At 37.7% G+C, this 15,041-nt stretch overlaps 1 protein-coding gene across 1 annotated transcript; it reads left to right on the plus strand.

Annotated features, from left to right (window-relative positions):
- The first annotated feature begins 1,686 nt into the window (after nt 1-1,686).
- gpr108 (G protein-coupled receptor 108) lies at nt 1,687-14,740 on the plus strand. Its single transcript, XM_014996331.2, has 18 exons — nt 1,687-2,250; nt 3,136-3,252; nt 4,604-4,654; nt 4,829-4,920; nt 5,003-5,073; nt 5,191-5,381; nt 5,465-5,527; nt 6,745-6,846; nt 6,928-7,064; nt 8,747-8,822; nt 8,936-9,009; nt 9,519-9,636; nt 9,972-10,102; nt 11,137-11,180; nt 11,264-11,313; nt 11,617-11,700; nt 12,438-12,559; nt 13,272-14,740. The coding sequence occupies exons 1-18, from the start codon at nt 2,155-2,157 to the stop codon at nt 13,357-13,359; spliced, it is 1,707 nt and encodes a 568-aa protein (XP_014851817.1). The 5' UTR covers nt 1,687-2,154; the 3' UTR covers nt 13,360-14,740.
- The last annotated feature ends 301 nt before the right edge of the window (nt 14,741-15,041 follow it).

Consider the following 15,041-nt stretch of genomic DNA (forward strand, 5'->3'; position numbering starts at 1 on the left):
CTGTGCAACCTGCAGCTGTAGCCATGCCGCCTACAGCTCCTTCATTGGTAGCTCAGGAGGGAAGTATGATCTTTGCTCCAATCATCTGCAATAGTGAACCCGGAACATGGAACGTAACTCTTAGCAAAAACTAATGAAACTGATGTCAAACAGTAGAACTACGTGAACCGCAGCCCATTTCTAGTACTGTAATGCAATGGCTTTATTGTACTTTCTTTTTCATTTTTTTCAGCAATTTTCGTTTTATTTTCAGAGGTATGATAATTAAGCGACTGTCGCACAAGTTCCACAGGAAATGAACGGAGACTCGCAGAGGGACAGTTTACTTTTTGGTACACTGGTTCACTCCTGTTCTGTTGTATCTCATCAGTTCAACTGTCTCTTTTTCAGAGAGATCCACTTTCTTTTTCTTTTTCTTTTTACTTCAGATGTATTCCATCCATCATGTCTGCCCATTCTGCTGATGCTCTTCTTAGGCTGCAGATATCACTATTTTACTTATAAAAGATGTTTATTGGCATTCCCAAGTAATAAAGTCTGATATCTACAATGAATGTTTCAAAATGTTTGGGTATCTTCCTATGAAACAGAAAGGTATGATCAAACCGAAAGTTATGACTCTTATGAAGAATTTATTTTATGCTGATTTAATGGAACTTCAATGGAAAGAAAAACTGATCTTATCTAAGAAGTGATTTTTTTTCGTGATGTGTTGAAGAATAATTTTAATTTTTCACTCTTTTGTCTGTATTACCAGTTGACTTAAGATAAGCAAATGTTTGATAAATTTATATTGCAGAATATTTGCCTGTCTTTCACAACTTCGTGATATGTTCATTGCAATAATGACCATATGACAAATATTAAACATTTTAAATTTGCAACTGCCGTGTTGTTGTTGTTACTGCAGCTGGCAACCCAAAAAGACAACAAACTAGTCATTTACATTTTGTCTGTCTCCTTTATTTTGCGTTTTAATTTATGCATGTGTCTTTTTTTTTAAATTTTGTCAATCCCCAGTATGTTTTTGTTAAAGACATTATGTTGCCTATTTCTGTCATTATCTTACATGTTTGTATTGCTGCACATGTGTGTGATTCCACATCAGATTAGAGGTCAAAACAAAGATTTTTTTTCTTTTTTTTTTGCTGCACAAATATTTGACACCAATTTCGTTTGATTTGGTTAATGGGGGAGGGAGGGTTGGACCTGCTGACGTTTAAACTTCCACGAATATCTTCAAAGCAAAAGCAGCAGCAAAAACAAACAAACAAAAAAAAACATTTTTGCAGCACACGTTTAGCTAATAAGTTGACTGACACCAATTTTGATTGATTTGAAGAAGCTGCAGTGGGAGGAGGGGGGGGCTGGTTGAACTTTCTGACCTCTGGAAATATTTATGAAAATCTTTAAAATCATAGGGACACAAAAATGTTGCTGTACAAACCAGGACAAACGGAGCACAAACGTTTCACACCAATTTTGTTGGTGGGGTCCTTTGGACTCTTTACAAGTAACAGAATTTTAAGTGAGGTTATCCAACATTATTGCCATCACTTTGACCTTTTTAGAGTTGTTTAAACTCGTTTGACTCCTTATTTATTTATTTATTTATTTATTTATTTACTTACTAGTCTCACAGATCCGACGTGGAGGGGTGGTTCCGTTCCACGTCAACGTCCTAGGTAATCCACGTGACCTAATGTAGCACAACGAAACACAAGGTATAGACAAATCGTGTCAATAGAAATTTTGACTCTAATAACATTTTGACTGAAGAGCCGCCATAAATCATGTTTACCCCCTCACTCGCCTGCGGGACATATTTATTCCAGCTGTAGAACAAATAATTTGTTGTTCTTCAGTTTGTGACGGCTCTGTCCGAACCCTCCGTAATATTGCAAACCAGGAAGTTGCAGCTTCCCAACGTCTGCGACAAGCTAGCTGGTAGTTTACGCAATGAAAGAACTTCTACATTGGAAAACATAAAGGACGGTGTTGTTATTTAACAACGAAATAGGTCAGTCGCGTGGGTGAGCATCGTTTACAATTTCATTGTAACGATTCGAGACCGGAAGGACTGCTAGCAAGCTTGTTGTCTAGCCATCTGGCAGAATTGTCGACAGCTAACAGTTAACGTTAGCAGGTGTTGTGATGGCTGTGCCGCACATACAGTTCTCCTTTGCAGCAATTTTACTCTTAGTTCTGCTGTCGGGGTGTAACGCGAGGATACACAAGCTCAGTCTAAAGGTAAGTGTGTAACACTATTTTGGTTTAGAGTATCGTCAGCGTTAGCCCGGGTAGCTTATGCTAACATCACGAACATTGACGTTGCTTCACTAAACCCACAGCGTGTTGATTACATTCAATGGCATAAAATATGTTAATGCCATTGGTGTCACACTGTTGTACTTATGTCAAATATGGATGTGTTTGTAAAGGAGATTATGCAGTAGCAAGCTTCGGCTGTGGCTATTTCATGGTTTCTAGAAAACCTGAACTTTTTTAGGCTCAAAATTTAAAATGGTCAAACCAAAACTAACTCACTGTAATTATGAATGTATTAAATTACAATTTTTGATCTGTAAAATCTTTATGTTTGTGGAAAAAGAACACGGTTAAACAAGTAAAAGCGGCGCTTGCTTGTCATTTAGACAGCGTTTAGATCTGGTCAAATGTGACAGTGGGCATGTTGGTGTCATGCAAATTGTTCTGCGTCAAAACAAACCATCTTAGCTGAAAAATCACATAAAGTAAGCCAATATCATGTGTGTAGATTATAAATTGAGACAGTCTCTCAATTTCCACAAAAATGTGGGACAACCCCCCCCCCAAAAAAACTGCCAAACATTTCTTAAATATATAATTTTTAGGTATTTCTATAAAGTATTCCACAAATTAGCTAAAATAAACATTTTACCGATTAAAAATGTTGATTTTTTTAGCTAATGGATTTGCTACCTTCCCTTTACTCATCTCAAAATCTGCTTTGACTGAAACCTTCAAATTTGTTTCTCATTCATTCTGAGCCAATTAGCTTGTCGGTCTCACAACAAGCTAATTGGTCTCAATACTTTAACTGTATTTATGGTTAAAGTATTTGTGATCAAAAATCTTAAACTTGTGTTTTTTCAGAATGAAACACGGTTTGCCGTTGACCTCAACAATTTTGGTTTCTTCGCAAATGGAACTCTAAATGTGAGTCTGTCCTCCCTGTGGCTCAGTGACATTGTGAACTACAGCATCTACCCAGTAAGTCTGTTTTCATTTTCTTTCAGGTAAATGTAAAGAAAAAGAAAAGTTGGAGGAAGCAGTAGTAATATTATTCTGCCCATATTAGTTTCGCAGTAGGAACTCTAGTATGTTCTTTTAGATCATGGTTGAGAAATGATAATAATGAGGTAATTCATACAGTTTTCTTTTTTTATTGGATACATTTTGTCTTCATTTATAAGATTGGTGTAATTTACTCACTGCTCGGTTTTGAAATGCTTGATTACGCAGTGCTGACAAAAGGGAACCTCTGTTCTTTAGTGTGACTCGATCTACTATTTTGCAATTTATTTAAGAGACTTTGTTTGCTGCAGGCCATTGTAGATACAAAGGGAGCACATTTCTGACAAAAATCTCAGAAATTTTGAGATTAATCTCAGAAATTTGATAGAAAAAACTTTGAAGTTTGAGTTTGAAAAATCAGAAATTTTCTAGGAAAAAACTAAAAATAATTTAGATTAATCTCAGAAATTTTCTAGAGAAAATGAGTTTCAGAAGTTGAAAATGTTTCATTGAGAAAACAATGCTCATCTGAAATGGGCTTCTTCGCAATATCTCTCAAATAAAGAAATGATTTCTATCATTAAGCTGCACACAGTAATTGCTTTTTACTATATTTTTGAATTTACTGATATTTATCGATGCCCACGTGGAACAAACAGCAGAGAACAGTAAAACTAAGATTTCCAATAATATAATAATGATAGTAATATTTTTTTTATATTAATTGAAAGTTATCGAGACAAAAATAAATGAGAATTCTCCTACGAAATTTTTCATGATAAACGATACAATACATGCCCACCTGGCCTGTCACAATAAGCAATAAATCAGTGAATCACATTATAAATTAAAACAATCACAATTACTTCCATTTGAATGATTTATCGTTTTTCTCTTTTCTCTCTTTCTACCAAAAACTGTCTTCAGTTTGGTGCTTTGGTGTACACTAGCTCCTTTTTTTTTGAAGGACAATTTTGCTTACAGAGACTTAATGGTTCATTTTTTGTTGTTTCTGTTTTATTTATTTTGGATATTTAAAATATCTTCCAGTTCCAGTATTAAATGTTGGTTGGAATTTAAAAGTTTACTGATCTTTGAGAATGTGTTCTTGTGTTATTATTCTACTAACATTATGTTACAGGAAAATGGTCTCAAAACGACAATGTGTTATCATTTATCGCGATAACTTCTGGGATAATTTATCATCCAGAAAAATGTATCATGATAGGCCTAACCACCACTAATCATATGTTTTCTCTGTCTATTGATGGAAATCAATGCCAATAATATCAAAACTGATTCAGGTCCTCATTGTTGTCTGCTTTAGGTTGGCTTCAGCCTGTCCAGGTCTCGAGTTAATGGGGTGTTGTCGTACACAGTGAGTACCAACCTTCATAGTTAAACATCGGATTTTCTACAGCTCTCAATCAGTTGGGGACATCTATTCTGTATAGTAAAACATATCCTTGATAATATATCATCTACTCAACGTCATTCATTTCTAATTTTTTTTTTACCAGAGAAGGTTAGAGTCTTGTTGTGTTCTCCGTAGGCGGAGGAGACCGAGGTGTGCCCGCTCACGGTGACGAAGACCACCAATGATGAACCTCTTATTCTTTTTCTCATTGACAGCAAGAATCTGGGGTGTGTGTTGTCTTTAGATCATAAGTTTTTAATGTGTCACAGCTTTGTGCGAAGGTTAAGTGTTTGACTTCTGTCCGTCTAGAGTCAATGTGAGTGCCATGGGTGTTCAGGATAACTTCCTGATTGCCAAAGCCAAGTCGGATAAACCTAAAGGTTTGTGTTGCTGATTCTAACACTTCCTCACATAACTGCTGCAGAGTGAATGATGCCACTGTTTTAAAGTGACTAATGTTAATCTTGATGCGTTTCTATGCCTCCATTTCTGTTCAGAAAAAAAGGTTACAAAGAGGGCTGATGGCAATGGAGAATCAGAGAATGCAAATGGGAAGCCATCAAACACAGACCCAAAACAAGATGATGGGAAAGAGAAAGAAGAACCAGCAGCAAACGAAAATCCAAACCCTGCTGGGGAAGCTAAGAAAGTTGAGGAAGCTAAGAAAGTGGAAGAAACTACATTTCTGGTGAGATTTTTTTATTTTTCTTGTGGCTAAATATTTGTGCAGTTTGTTCTTTCAATCAGCGTCTTAACTGGAATTTTTTGCAGCTGAACAGTTCAGTCAAGCCGATTTTAGCCCTGGACAAAACGAATGGCTTGTACAACTTCAGCGTAAGTGCCCTTTTCTCTTCATTTAGAAAACATTTGGGAGCATTTGGTTGGTTTTGCTCGTTGATGTATGTTACAGGATTGGACATCTATGTGAATTATTGTTACATGCGCCATTGCTATGCGTTGAATCAGGAATATCGCTGGTCGGGAAAATGACACGATCACACAAAAAAGTCTAAAAAAGGGTTTCACTTTTAGTTGTCGTCAAATGCAATCAGATTATAGACAAGAAAACGTTACATCCAATAGAGAAAAATAAACCGACTGAAGAATATAACGCTAAAGAATATAAAGATATCTATGGAGCACCAGGAGTGAATAAATTAAACTTTTTTTTCGCACTCCTAGACACTCAAAGTACACAAATAATTATTTAAGTGCTAAAAAATATATTTTGCAAGTCATTATAAACCCTGTAACTCTAAAATAAGGCAACCGACCTGTCAGCCACTCTCTGACAGGTCACTAGTAGAGCAGGTGTTTAAATTAGCTAATCAGCCACCGTTGAGTTCAGACAACCAATTATTAATAATCGCAAAATAAACATCAAGCCAGAAAACATGATACTGTAACAGACTGAATGTTCTGCTTTGTCGTTTTTACGTACATTTTATAGGGGGAAATGTTATGGGCATCTTTGGTTCCTGATGCCCATGAATGTAATCTCTGCTCTGTCGGCTGGCAGAGCTTTTGTCTTATCGGTTGCTATGGCAATGGGTCAGTGTGTGATTGCCTCATTTGTCCGTAGAATGTGGCGATATTGATGACGATCGTCAAATAGGATGAAACATTTCATAAACTATAGAAGCAATAGTTAGTTGAACTTGAACATACTATGCCTTCTATGCCGCAATTATGTAAAATTAAATTATTGACCAATATAAAAGAGAGATCCCTTAGTCCTCTCTCAGAAAGCAAAATATTTATAGATTTAAATCCAGAAAGAATACATAGTTTATGTGTCAGAAGATCTGCAATTTTCTCATTTTTAATAAGTCATTTTACATAAATCGGGTAGGAATTAAGGGCGCCATTGTTGTGACAGCTTCCTGCTCATCCTGCATTGGAACAGTATGGTTTTGTGGACGTGACTCGATGCGTAGCAATGGTGCCTGAAGGAGCGCGTCACTAGCTGCAGCGGCTGATGGGCGCCGTCCAATCCAGTGATGCGTATCAATGGTTGTGCCGTCTGGTTTAACGCGTCTCCTCCTCTGCAGTTCCTTCTGGTCGTTGGCCCAAAGGATCAGGGTCTCTACAGCCTGAAGTTCCACTATTGTCAGAACAGGGTGCCTGGAGTCAAGAAGCCTTACGCCTTGACGGTGAGTCAACGAGCGTTGGCAATGCTCTGCCATTCCTCAGGCGTCTGCCAGGTGTTCATTTAACGTTCCCAACCCCCACAGGTGGACGTGGTAGAAAAGAACCCAGGAGAGAGCTACCTGTCTGCGGCCGAAATCCCCTTGTCTCGTCTTTACATCTGTATGGCCGGAGTCTTCTTCACTGCTGCTATGGTGTGGGTCTACATGCTCATGAAGCACAGGTACATCCCATGAATTACACTCAAATTGTGATTTCTTTTATGTCCCAGATGTTTTGTCATATCAAGGTGAACACAAAAAATGTAATAGAACTTCGATTGTCTGTGAACACATCAGCCGCTTTTCATGTGACGCTTTCAAGCCAAGCCTAAGGTGCATTCTTGCCCCTCAATGGGGGTCGCGTAATGACTGAGGGACAGCGATGCAGGGGTTGAAGATATGTTGCTGTCGTTCCAATTGGTGGCCATGGTGTCAAAATATTGAGTTGTGTAAAGTGGAGGCAGCATGAGCAGCACTTTTCTGAGCATCCTCTAAAAGTCCTACATTTATATATCTAAAATTGAGGCCTTAAAATGTTTTAAATTTTGTCTTAATGGGAATATTTAATCTTGTATATTCTACGTATTGTCTTTTTCCTCTGGACGTTTCTATCAGACCACAATTTGAGTCGCACTCAGACATCTTCATTATGTTCGGTGACTTAATGAACCTTTCAGGCTACCATTAACTCAGTGCTGACATAGCCAGCTGCTGATGCTGGAAGTTCACCGACATGGCGGATCGGTCCAGAGAAGAGCTTCGACGACCCACCAGGATATATTTAGCTTGTGAAGCGGCCGAAATGGAAAAGCCGAAGGATTTTTATACGCAAACATCCCAGCTCTTCTCCACAGTGTTGAAAAGATTGGCTGATTGTACAAAGTGGGCGAACATCCTAAAGATGCATATTTAATACAAATTTAAATAGTTCGGTAAAGCTCCCATAGCTCCTTGTTTACAGCAGCATTAAACATGTCGGACGACACAAGCGAACGTCACTCAGCAGAACTGCCGATGAATAGATTTGTTTGTTCGGATCCCTGATTATTATAGTGCTGGGAAAACCTGCTTTCCAAACACTGAATCAAAAGTTCAAGCTTCATCATATCACATCTGTCTGGTTTCCTGTTTTGCTACATGTGCTAATCCTCCTTTTTATCTAACTGGGAACTGATTCTCCTTATTTTTGTTATTTGCTCTGATTAGGACAATGAAAACATTCACATTGTTATTGATTAGGTTCTTTTTATATTTCTTAATGTCTCTATTAAAGACAACCGTTCTTTTGTCTTAGAGTATCTAAAGCAAACAGGGGGGTATTGTTCTTGGTATCTTTATTGAGCTTAAGACTTTAGTGTCATGCTAACCACACAGGCCACAAAGTTTGCCAGATGGCTAACTAGCATAAACCCACGATTGTCAGTTTGTTGACCTTCTGGAGGGTTTGCAACTGTAGGACACAGGAGATTCCCACACCCAAACCAAACAAGCACTGAGTCTTTTGAACTGTAAAAGGCCGATAAAGATTAAGGAGCAACTCGTCTCCGCAGCCATCTTACTTTATTTATTGCACCCCAATCCTGTTGAGACATGAGCCAAGTTCACACTTCAGACCTTGAACCACATTATCTTTGGTGAGTGAAAGCAGCGGCATTTTATCCACATGTGTAAAAGTAATTGATACCAACAACACTTTTGGATAAGATGTTCAGAAACAAAAAAAAAAAAAACAAAACATTGCAGATAAAACAGAAAAAAGAATCATCAACTATGGTAACATTTTATTCCATAGGGTCAGAGAAAAGCATAAACTGCCTTTCTATAACCTAAATATGAAGATTTTTCCTCCTCTGCTTCTTTACAGATACAGCGTGTTTAAGATCCACTGGCTGATGGCTGCACTGGCATTCACCAAGTCCACATCTTTAGTTTTCCACAGTGTAGGTCACAGTGCCAGTAATTCTCTTCATGTTCTCAGCAACAGCTTGAGGCATTTTCTGTTTTATCACAACAGACAAGGTAGTTTGTGTGTTCATGGCTTCTGTTTTCACAGATCAACTACCACTTTATCAACATCGAGGGTCATCCTATCGAAGGCTGGGCTGTCATGTACTATATCACACACCTGTAAGTTATTTCTGCTGGATTTTTTTTTATTAGGGATGCTGATATACATATTCTCTACCATGACAATAATGGACCACACCACTGAAACGGCCTCTCTGCTGAAGTTGAACACTATGTGGTGTACTATCTCTCCCACATGGCCAAACAAATACCGGAAATATATTTAGGAAAATACGGTATATTCTGGAATATAAGTCACAAATTTTTTTATTTTACAGTTTTGCTGGCTCTGCAACTTACAGTACAAATAGACTTGCATATGTTTTTTTCCTCTTCATGACACATTTTTTTTACTTATGCTGCTTACACTCCAAAGTGACTTATAGTCCGGAAAATATGGTAAAAGTTCATTATTACATCGGCACACTTTTAATTATCGGGGCAATATCAGAATGTCAAAAAATGGCGAACATTGTCCGATACCAATGTTGATCCATTCATCCAATTCATTTCTAGTTTGGATCCTATTTGTTTTGAGCATTCTGTATTAATACTCCTGTATCTGTCAGGCTGAAGGGGGCGCTCCTGTTCATCACTCTGGCACTGATTGGGACGGGCTGGGCTTTCGTTAAATACATCCTCTCTGACAAAGAGAAGAAGATCTTCATGATAGTCATCCCTCTGCAGGTAGTGTGTGTGTGCGTGTGCGTGTGCGTGTGCGTGTGTGTGTGTGTGTGTGTGTGTGTGCGTTTGTTTGTGATGCCTTGTGGGACCATTTTCCTGACACATATGACGTTGTGGGGACCAACTGCTCCTTGTGGGGACCCAAGCCTGGTCCCCACAAGGGGAAACGCTGTTTTTGGGTCAGGGGTCAGATTTAGAACTAAGGTGTGAATTGAGTTTTGGTTAGGGTTAGGTATGTATGGGTTAGGGTTATGTTTAGGCTGTAGAAATGAATGGAAGTCAATGGAATGTCCCCACAAAGATAGCCACGCAAACGTGCGTGTGTGTTTTCCTGCCAGGTGCTGGCGAATGTTGCCTACATCATCATCGAGTCGACAGAGGAAGGCTCCAGTGAGTACTATCTGTGGAAGGAGATCCTCTTTCTGGTGGACCTCATCTGCTGCGGAGCCATCCTGTTCCCCGTTGTCTGGTCAGTGACATGAAGAGGCCATGTTAACTGTAGATGTAGGGTTTCACTAATTTAACACAAAAACTAAACTGACGTAGCCTTTAGCATGTTATCCGTTAGCATTGTTAACCTCAACTGGAGTGTCGTTCGGCATTATAGAAACCTGAATAACCAACCAACTTACCTTTGTGAAAACATATCCTTTTAAACTGCTTTATTTTGTGCTTCCTCTTAATTCAATTCTCAACACTGAGAATATCTAACTTTGAGTTTGTTACCATTAGTAGAAGCTGTTACTGTTAGCATCCTGTTAGCTCTTAGGTAAATACTGTCAATGATCAGAAAATGATCAAATTTTTGAGTTTTCTGACTGATGGATCACTCATCAGGGTAATAATGTGGAAAAACTGTTTCTCATTTTGACAGTAATGTGTTCTACATTTTTAAATTACCAAAATACTTATAATTAACAAACTGATAGATTTGTAGAAGCTTTACATAACTGATAGTAATTAAAATATACCCTATTAATACAGTTTGTAATGGAACAGAAGTTTTTGATTTTAGGAACCATGTGACTGTAGAAACTGTTTTAGTGAAATAATGTGTTTACTTTGGTAAAACGTGGAATTAAGAAGCTAAGAAAATATAAATTTTTATCATTTTGATTTATAAAAATATATGAAACTTTGAAGAAAACGGAAATGATGGACTATATTTGTTTACATCCAAGTTTTCTGTTTCAATTATCTGACTTTGTGTAGTTAAGAGTTTTTGATGAATAAATTCAGCTTATTTGTAAATAAGCTAGCAGAGTTCTGCACAGAGAACAATCGTCTCAGGACCTGAAAGTTGTGGGTTCGATTCCAGCTTCCTCCTGGGGGTCGGAGGTTAACCTCTAATTACACATCAGTGTATGAATGTGTGGCCGGTCAGCTGTGACTTTAGTGTAAAAACCTTACATTTTCACCTATTTAGCGTAGTGTTAATTTGACCTGACAAGACTTATAAGTATCTATAGATTCACGTATTTTCTCATCTTTCTGTATCGGCAGGTCCATCCGTCACTTACAGGAGGCTTCCAGCACAGACGGGAAAGGTAGACCGGTTTCTCCCTGAGTTAAGTGAACGCATCACCATCTTTGTCCTGTTTGCTCTAAACTTGGGTTTTGTTTCTTCCAGCTGCCATGAACCTGGAGAAGCTCAAGCTGTTCAGGCATTACTACGTTATGGTGAGAGAGACGCCTCGGCAAACTGTCCAGAGCTCAGTTTGTCCTAGAAAATATTTTTTTTCCTGGCAGCTGTAAAACTAGATTACCCAGAGAAAAATAATTAGTTTTGATGAACGTGCTATTTTTCAATTTTAGTAAAAAAAAAAAAAAAAAAAAGACACCTGTTCGTCTTTGAACAGAACACTTTCATCAAATTACATTTCCCGGTAACAGTTGGCAGGATTTTAAAGGAAACGCCACACCATTAATCCTGTTTCAACAGTCTGATTTCTGCCTCCAATTGAATCTGTTCGTTTATTGTAGATCGTGTGCTACATCTACTTCACGAGGATCATAGCCATTTTGCTGAAGATCACAATGCCCTTCCAGTGGCAGTGGTGTTATGAGGTAAGACTCAAATCCAGGAGCTCCACAGCAGACTCAAACATTATTTAATAAAATTTTTATCATTTAATTTCTGTTTGGGAATAATCAAGTATTCTCCTCAGCCTGCTGCTCTGTAGGCTGACATTTCTGGGCTTAATTAACTGTTTTATCGTCTTCTGTTTATACTCAACTTTTCAGAGAAACTGAATTTGGGGTTGTCTTCAGTAAAAATCAAACTAAGGCTGAAACGATTAATCGGATTGTGATTAATCAGTTATTCACATAATTGTCAAATTTAGCAATTGATTAACTGGATATACAGACTAAAAAAAAGTCAATATGCTGAAAGAACCTAACATATTCAGAGTAGTAATTAAGCTAAAATTGTACAGTATAATGTAAATGTGTTTTGCATTTAGGATATAAAAACATCTGTAAATATGTTGTACCCAGAACTCCTCTTTATCTGGTTCAAATTCACTAAATAATTCTGTTACTGCATTTAAGCAACAAAATGGTTTTTTTTTTATTTAAAAAGTAATTCATATGCATCTTGTAGTGTATTTCAAATAGTGTGTAAAAAAATCCCTCAGTGGTTAAATTAAAAATTTGATTAATCGTCAAAAATAATTGACTACTAAATTAGTTGTTAGTTGCAGCCCTAAAATAAACACTAAAAAAGTGTAAAAATCTTTACTGAGATGATTTGAGTTTACTGAGGTCTCCCTGTAAAACACACACCTTCCTCTGGTCCTCAGTTTCTGGTGGAAGTGTCCACTCTGATCTTCTTCGTGCTGACCGGCTACAAGTTCCGACCGGCGTCCAACAACCCATACCTGCAGCTGCCCCTGGATGAAGAGGATGTGGAGATGGATGAAGTGTGAGTGTCTCAGAGTAGGAGCTGCACCGATCCAGTACTAATATCTGTATTGGCCCCGATATTGGAAAAAAATTCTATATCGGGTATCAATGACAATGTGCCCGGTCCATTAGGACTGTTATAATTTTATTATTATTAAATAAATAATAAAATGAAAATAAAAATTAAATTAGAATTTCTAATTTAATTTTCTAAACCATTTGAAAAAAAGTTTGTTGCAGTTTATTTTTTACATGTTTGATCAAGCCTGTGAAGCTACTGGTTTATTTAATGGTGCTGTTCTGGTGCAGTTATCAAATAAATTAGTAGTTCAGCACATTTATGTCTGTTAAAAAAACAAAAGTTTAAGTAGTGCTGTCAATTGATTAAAATTCAAATCTGATTAATCACACTTCAGTGCTGTGATTAGTCACGATTAATCGTCATGGTTGACTTTGTAGCCTGAAATGTAAAAATGCACGATTCCTAAAAATGTTAAAGAAAGTCTCTTATTGTCTCAAACAAACAAGTTTAGCGGTTCAATAGAAGTTTGTTCAGCCTGGTTTTCCTGGTTCAGCTGACACTAACCCTCTGATATCGGTATCGGAAGTCAAAAAAGAGGATCAGTGCACTCCTAGTTTTATTCATTTGTTTTGCATTTAAAATGATCCCAGTCTGACATGAAGGATTCTTCTCCATGTTATTTAAGTTTTGGTTTTGTCTGTGTGTGCAGAGTGACAGAGTCGGGCGCTCTGGAGGGAATCTCCAAAGTTAAGAAGACGTCTAACGGACGCGAGCGCCAGAAAGAGCCCGCTCTGTGAGCAGGAGGCTGCGTGGTAGGGAGGGACCAGCCTCAGGTCGGGGTGGGGGCTCATATGGACCAAGACCTCCTCTCCCCCCCACTTCCACTGACAGCTCTCTGTTCAAAACTCTTCAAGTGGTTGCAAAGCTCATGCCCACTGTCTGGCTATGCAAAACATAAAAAACAAAGATGGCTAACATGACGGAGGTTGTCCATTTTCTTTGGGGGTGCTCCACCCAAAACCTGAAGAGCTCCACGAGGTTTTTTTTTTTTTTTTTTTCTGGATGGGTGGGGAAATGGAACAGAGCTCTGAAATTCTTTTTTTTTTTCTTCTCTGTTTCTCTCCAAAGCTTATTATTAATATTAATATTATTATTTTAAACAAAGACTTCAGTGTGTTTATGCCGGCTATTTAAAAACGGTACTCCTGCATTCTGCAGACAGCATCTTTTTTTTCTTTCTTTTTTTTCTGTAAAATGGGAACCAACTTAATGTGACACAAATCTAGATTTTCCTCCTTTGGATGCAATAGCCCATTCTCAGGTGAAAAGAAAAAAAAAAAAAGGAAAAATTGATGTTATCATAGAGGAAACAGCACTTCGTTTCCCACCAATCACCCTGCACCGTTCATGTTTTGCTCATTGATTTTTAGGTTGGAATAATCAACAGCAGGATGCTTTTTTTATTTAATTTGTTTGGTTTCAGTACGTTGCTGTTTTTTGCATATTGAAATGTTTTCCAGTATCATTGTGAGTGTCGGAGGATGAGGCGTTTCCTCCCAGTGTGTCATTTTGGAGTGCTGCTGTAATTTAGTGCTTTAGTGGTTGACAATAACCTGCTTATTCCACCATATTGACTTGAGGACCTTTAATTAAAGTGACAGTACGTTTAAATCAGGCATCAGGCTCTAAAGTGACCAGAGCTGTGGCCAGCTGAGTCCACTTTACCCACTTTTGGTTTTTAACCATTTCTTGCTCTTGATGTGAAGATTTTGATTAATTCCAGTTGACTTAAGCAGCCGGACAGGGTAGAAGATCATTCATTAAAAGGTGATTTGTAAATATGACTGTTCATACAAGAAGAGACAGATTACACTTTATGAACTGCAGTGTTTCAGGACGGTTCAGTTTCAGTGAGATTTTTGAATCTTTTTTTTTTTTATTCCTTGAAATGGACCCCAATCACATGAAAAGTGCGACTGAAATTTAACCAGTCATTCCTGGTTCACTCCTGGATCTGCAGTGATCCCACACAGGCAGCCCATCTTCCAGGAGTCCACAGGTAAACAGTCTGTACACATTTACAGGAGTCGGATAAAGAAGTTTTTTTTTTTTTTTTTAATTGTTACAGAAGGTTAATGGATTTAAGAATTGCCACAATAAAGTTGGAGTTTTTTGAAAGCTCTGGTTGCTGCTGTGGGTGAACAGTGACTTTATAACAGTGTTATAAAGTCACTTTTATAAACAGTGACTTTATAACAGTGTTTGGTTATAAAGTCAGCAATTTGAATAAAAAGCTCTGGAGTTGAAAATGTTTGACAAGATGCACACACTACAAATGTGCACAAACTGAGTCGGTATTCCAGTAGTGTCGAAAAAATACAATTTCACAAACTTATCAGAAAATGTGTTTTCAAAATGGTCATTTTCATAATTCCAATTTGTGAAGTATTTTAGGTTAATGGAAATGCAACTGGCTCAA

The sequence above is a fragment of the Poecilia mexicana genome, unplaced genomic scaffold, assembly GCF_051168715.1.
Source record: "Poecilia mexicana isolate PSO_F unplaced genomic scaffold, ASM5116871v1 scaffold_2, whole genome shotgun sequence".
Taxonomy (NCBI): domain Eukaryota; kingdom Metazoa; phylum Chordata; class Actinopteri; order Cyprinodontiformes; family Poeciliidae; genus Poecilia; species Poecilia mexicana.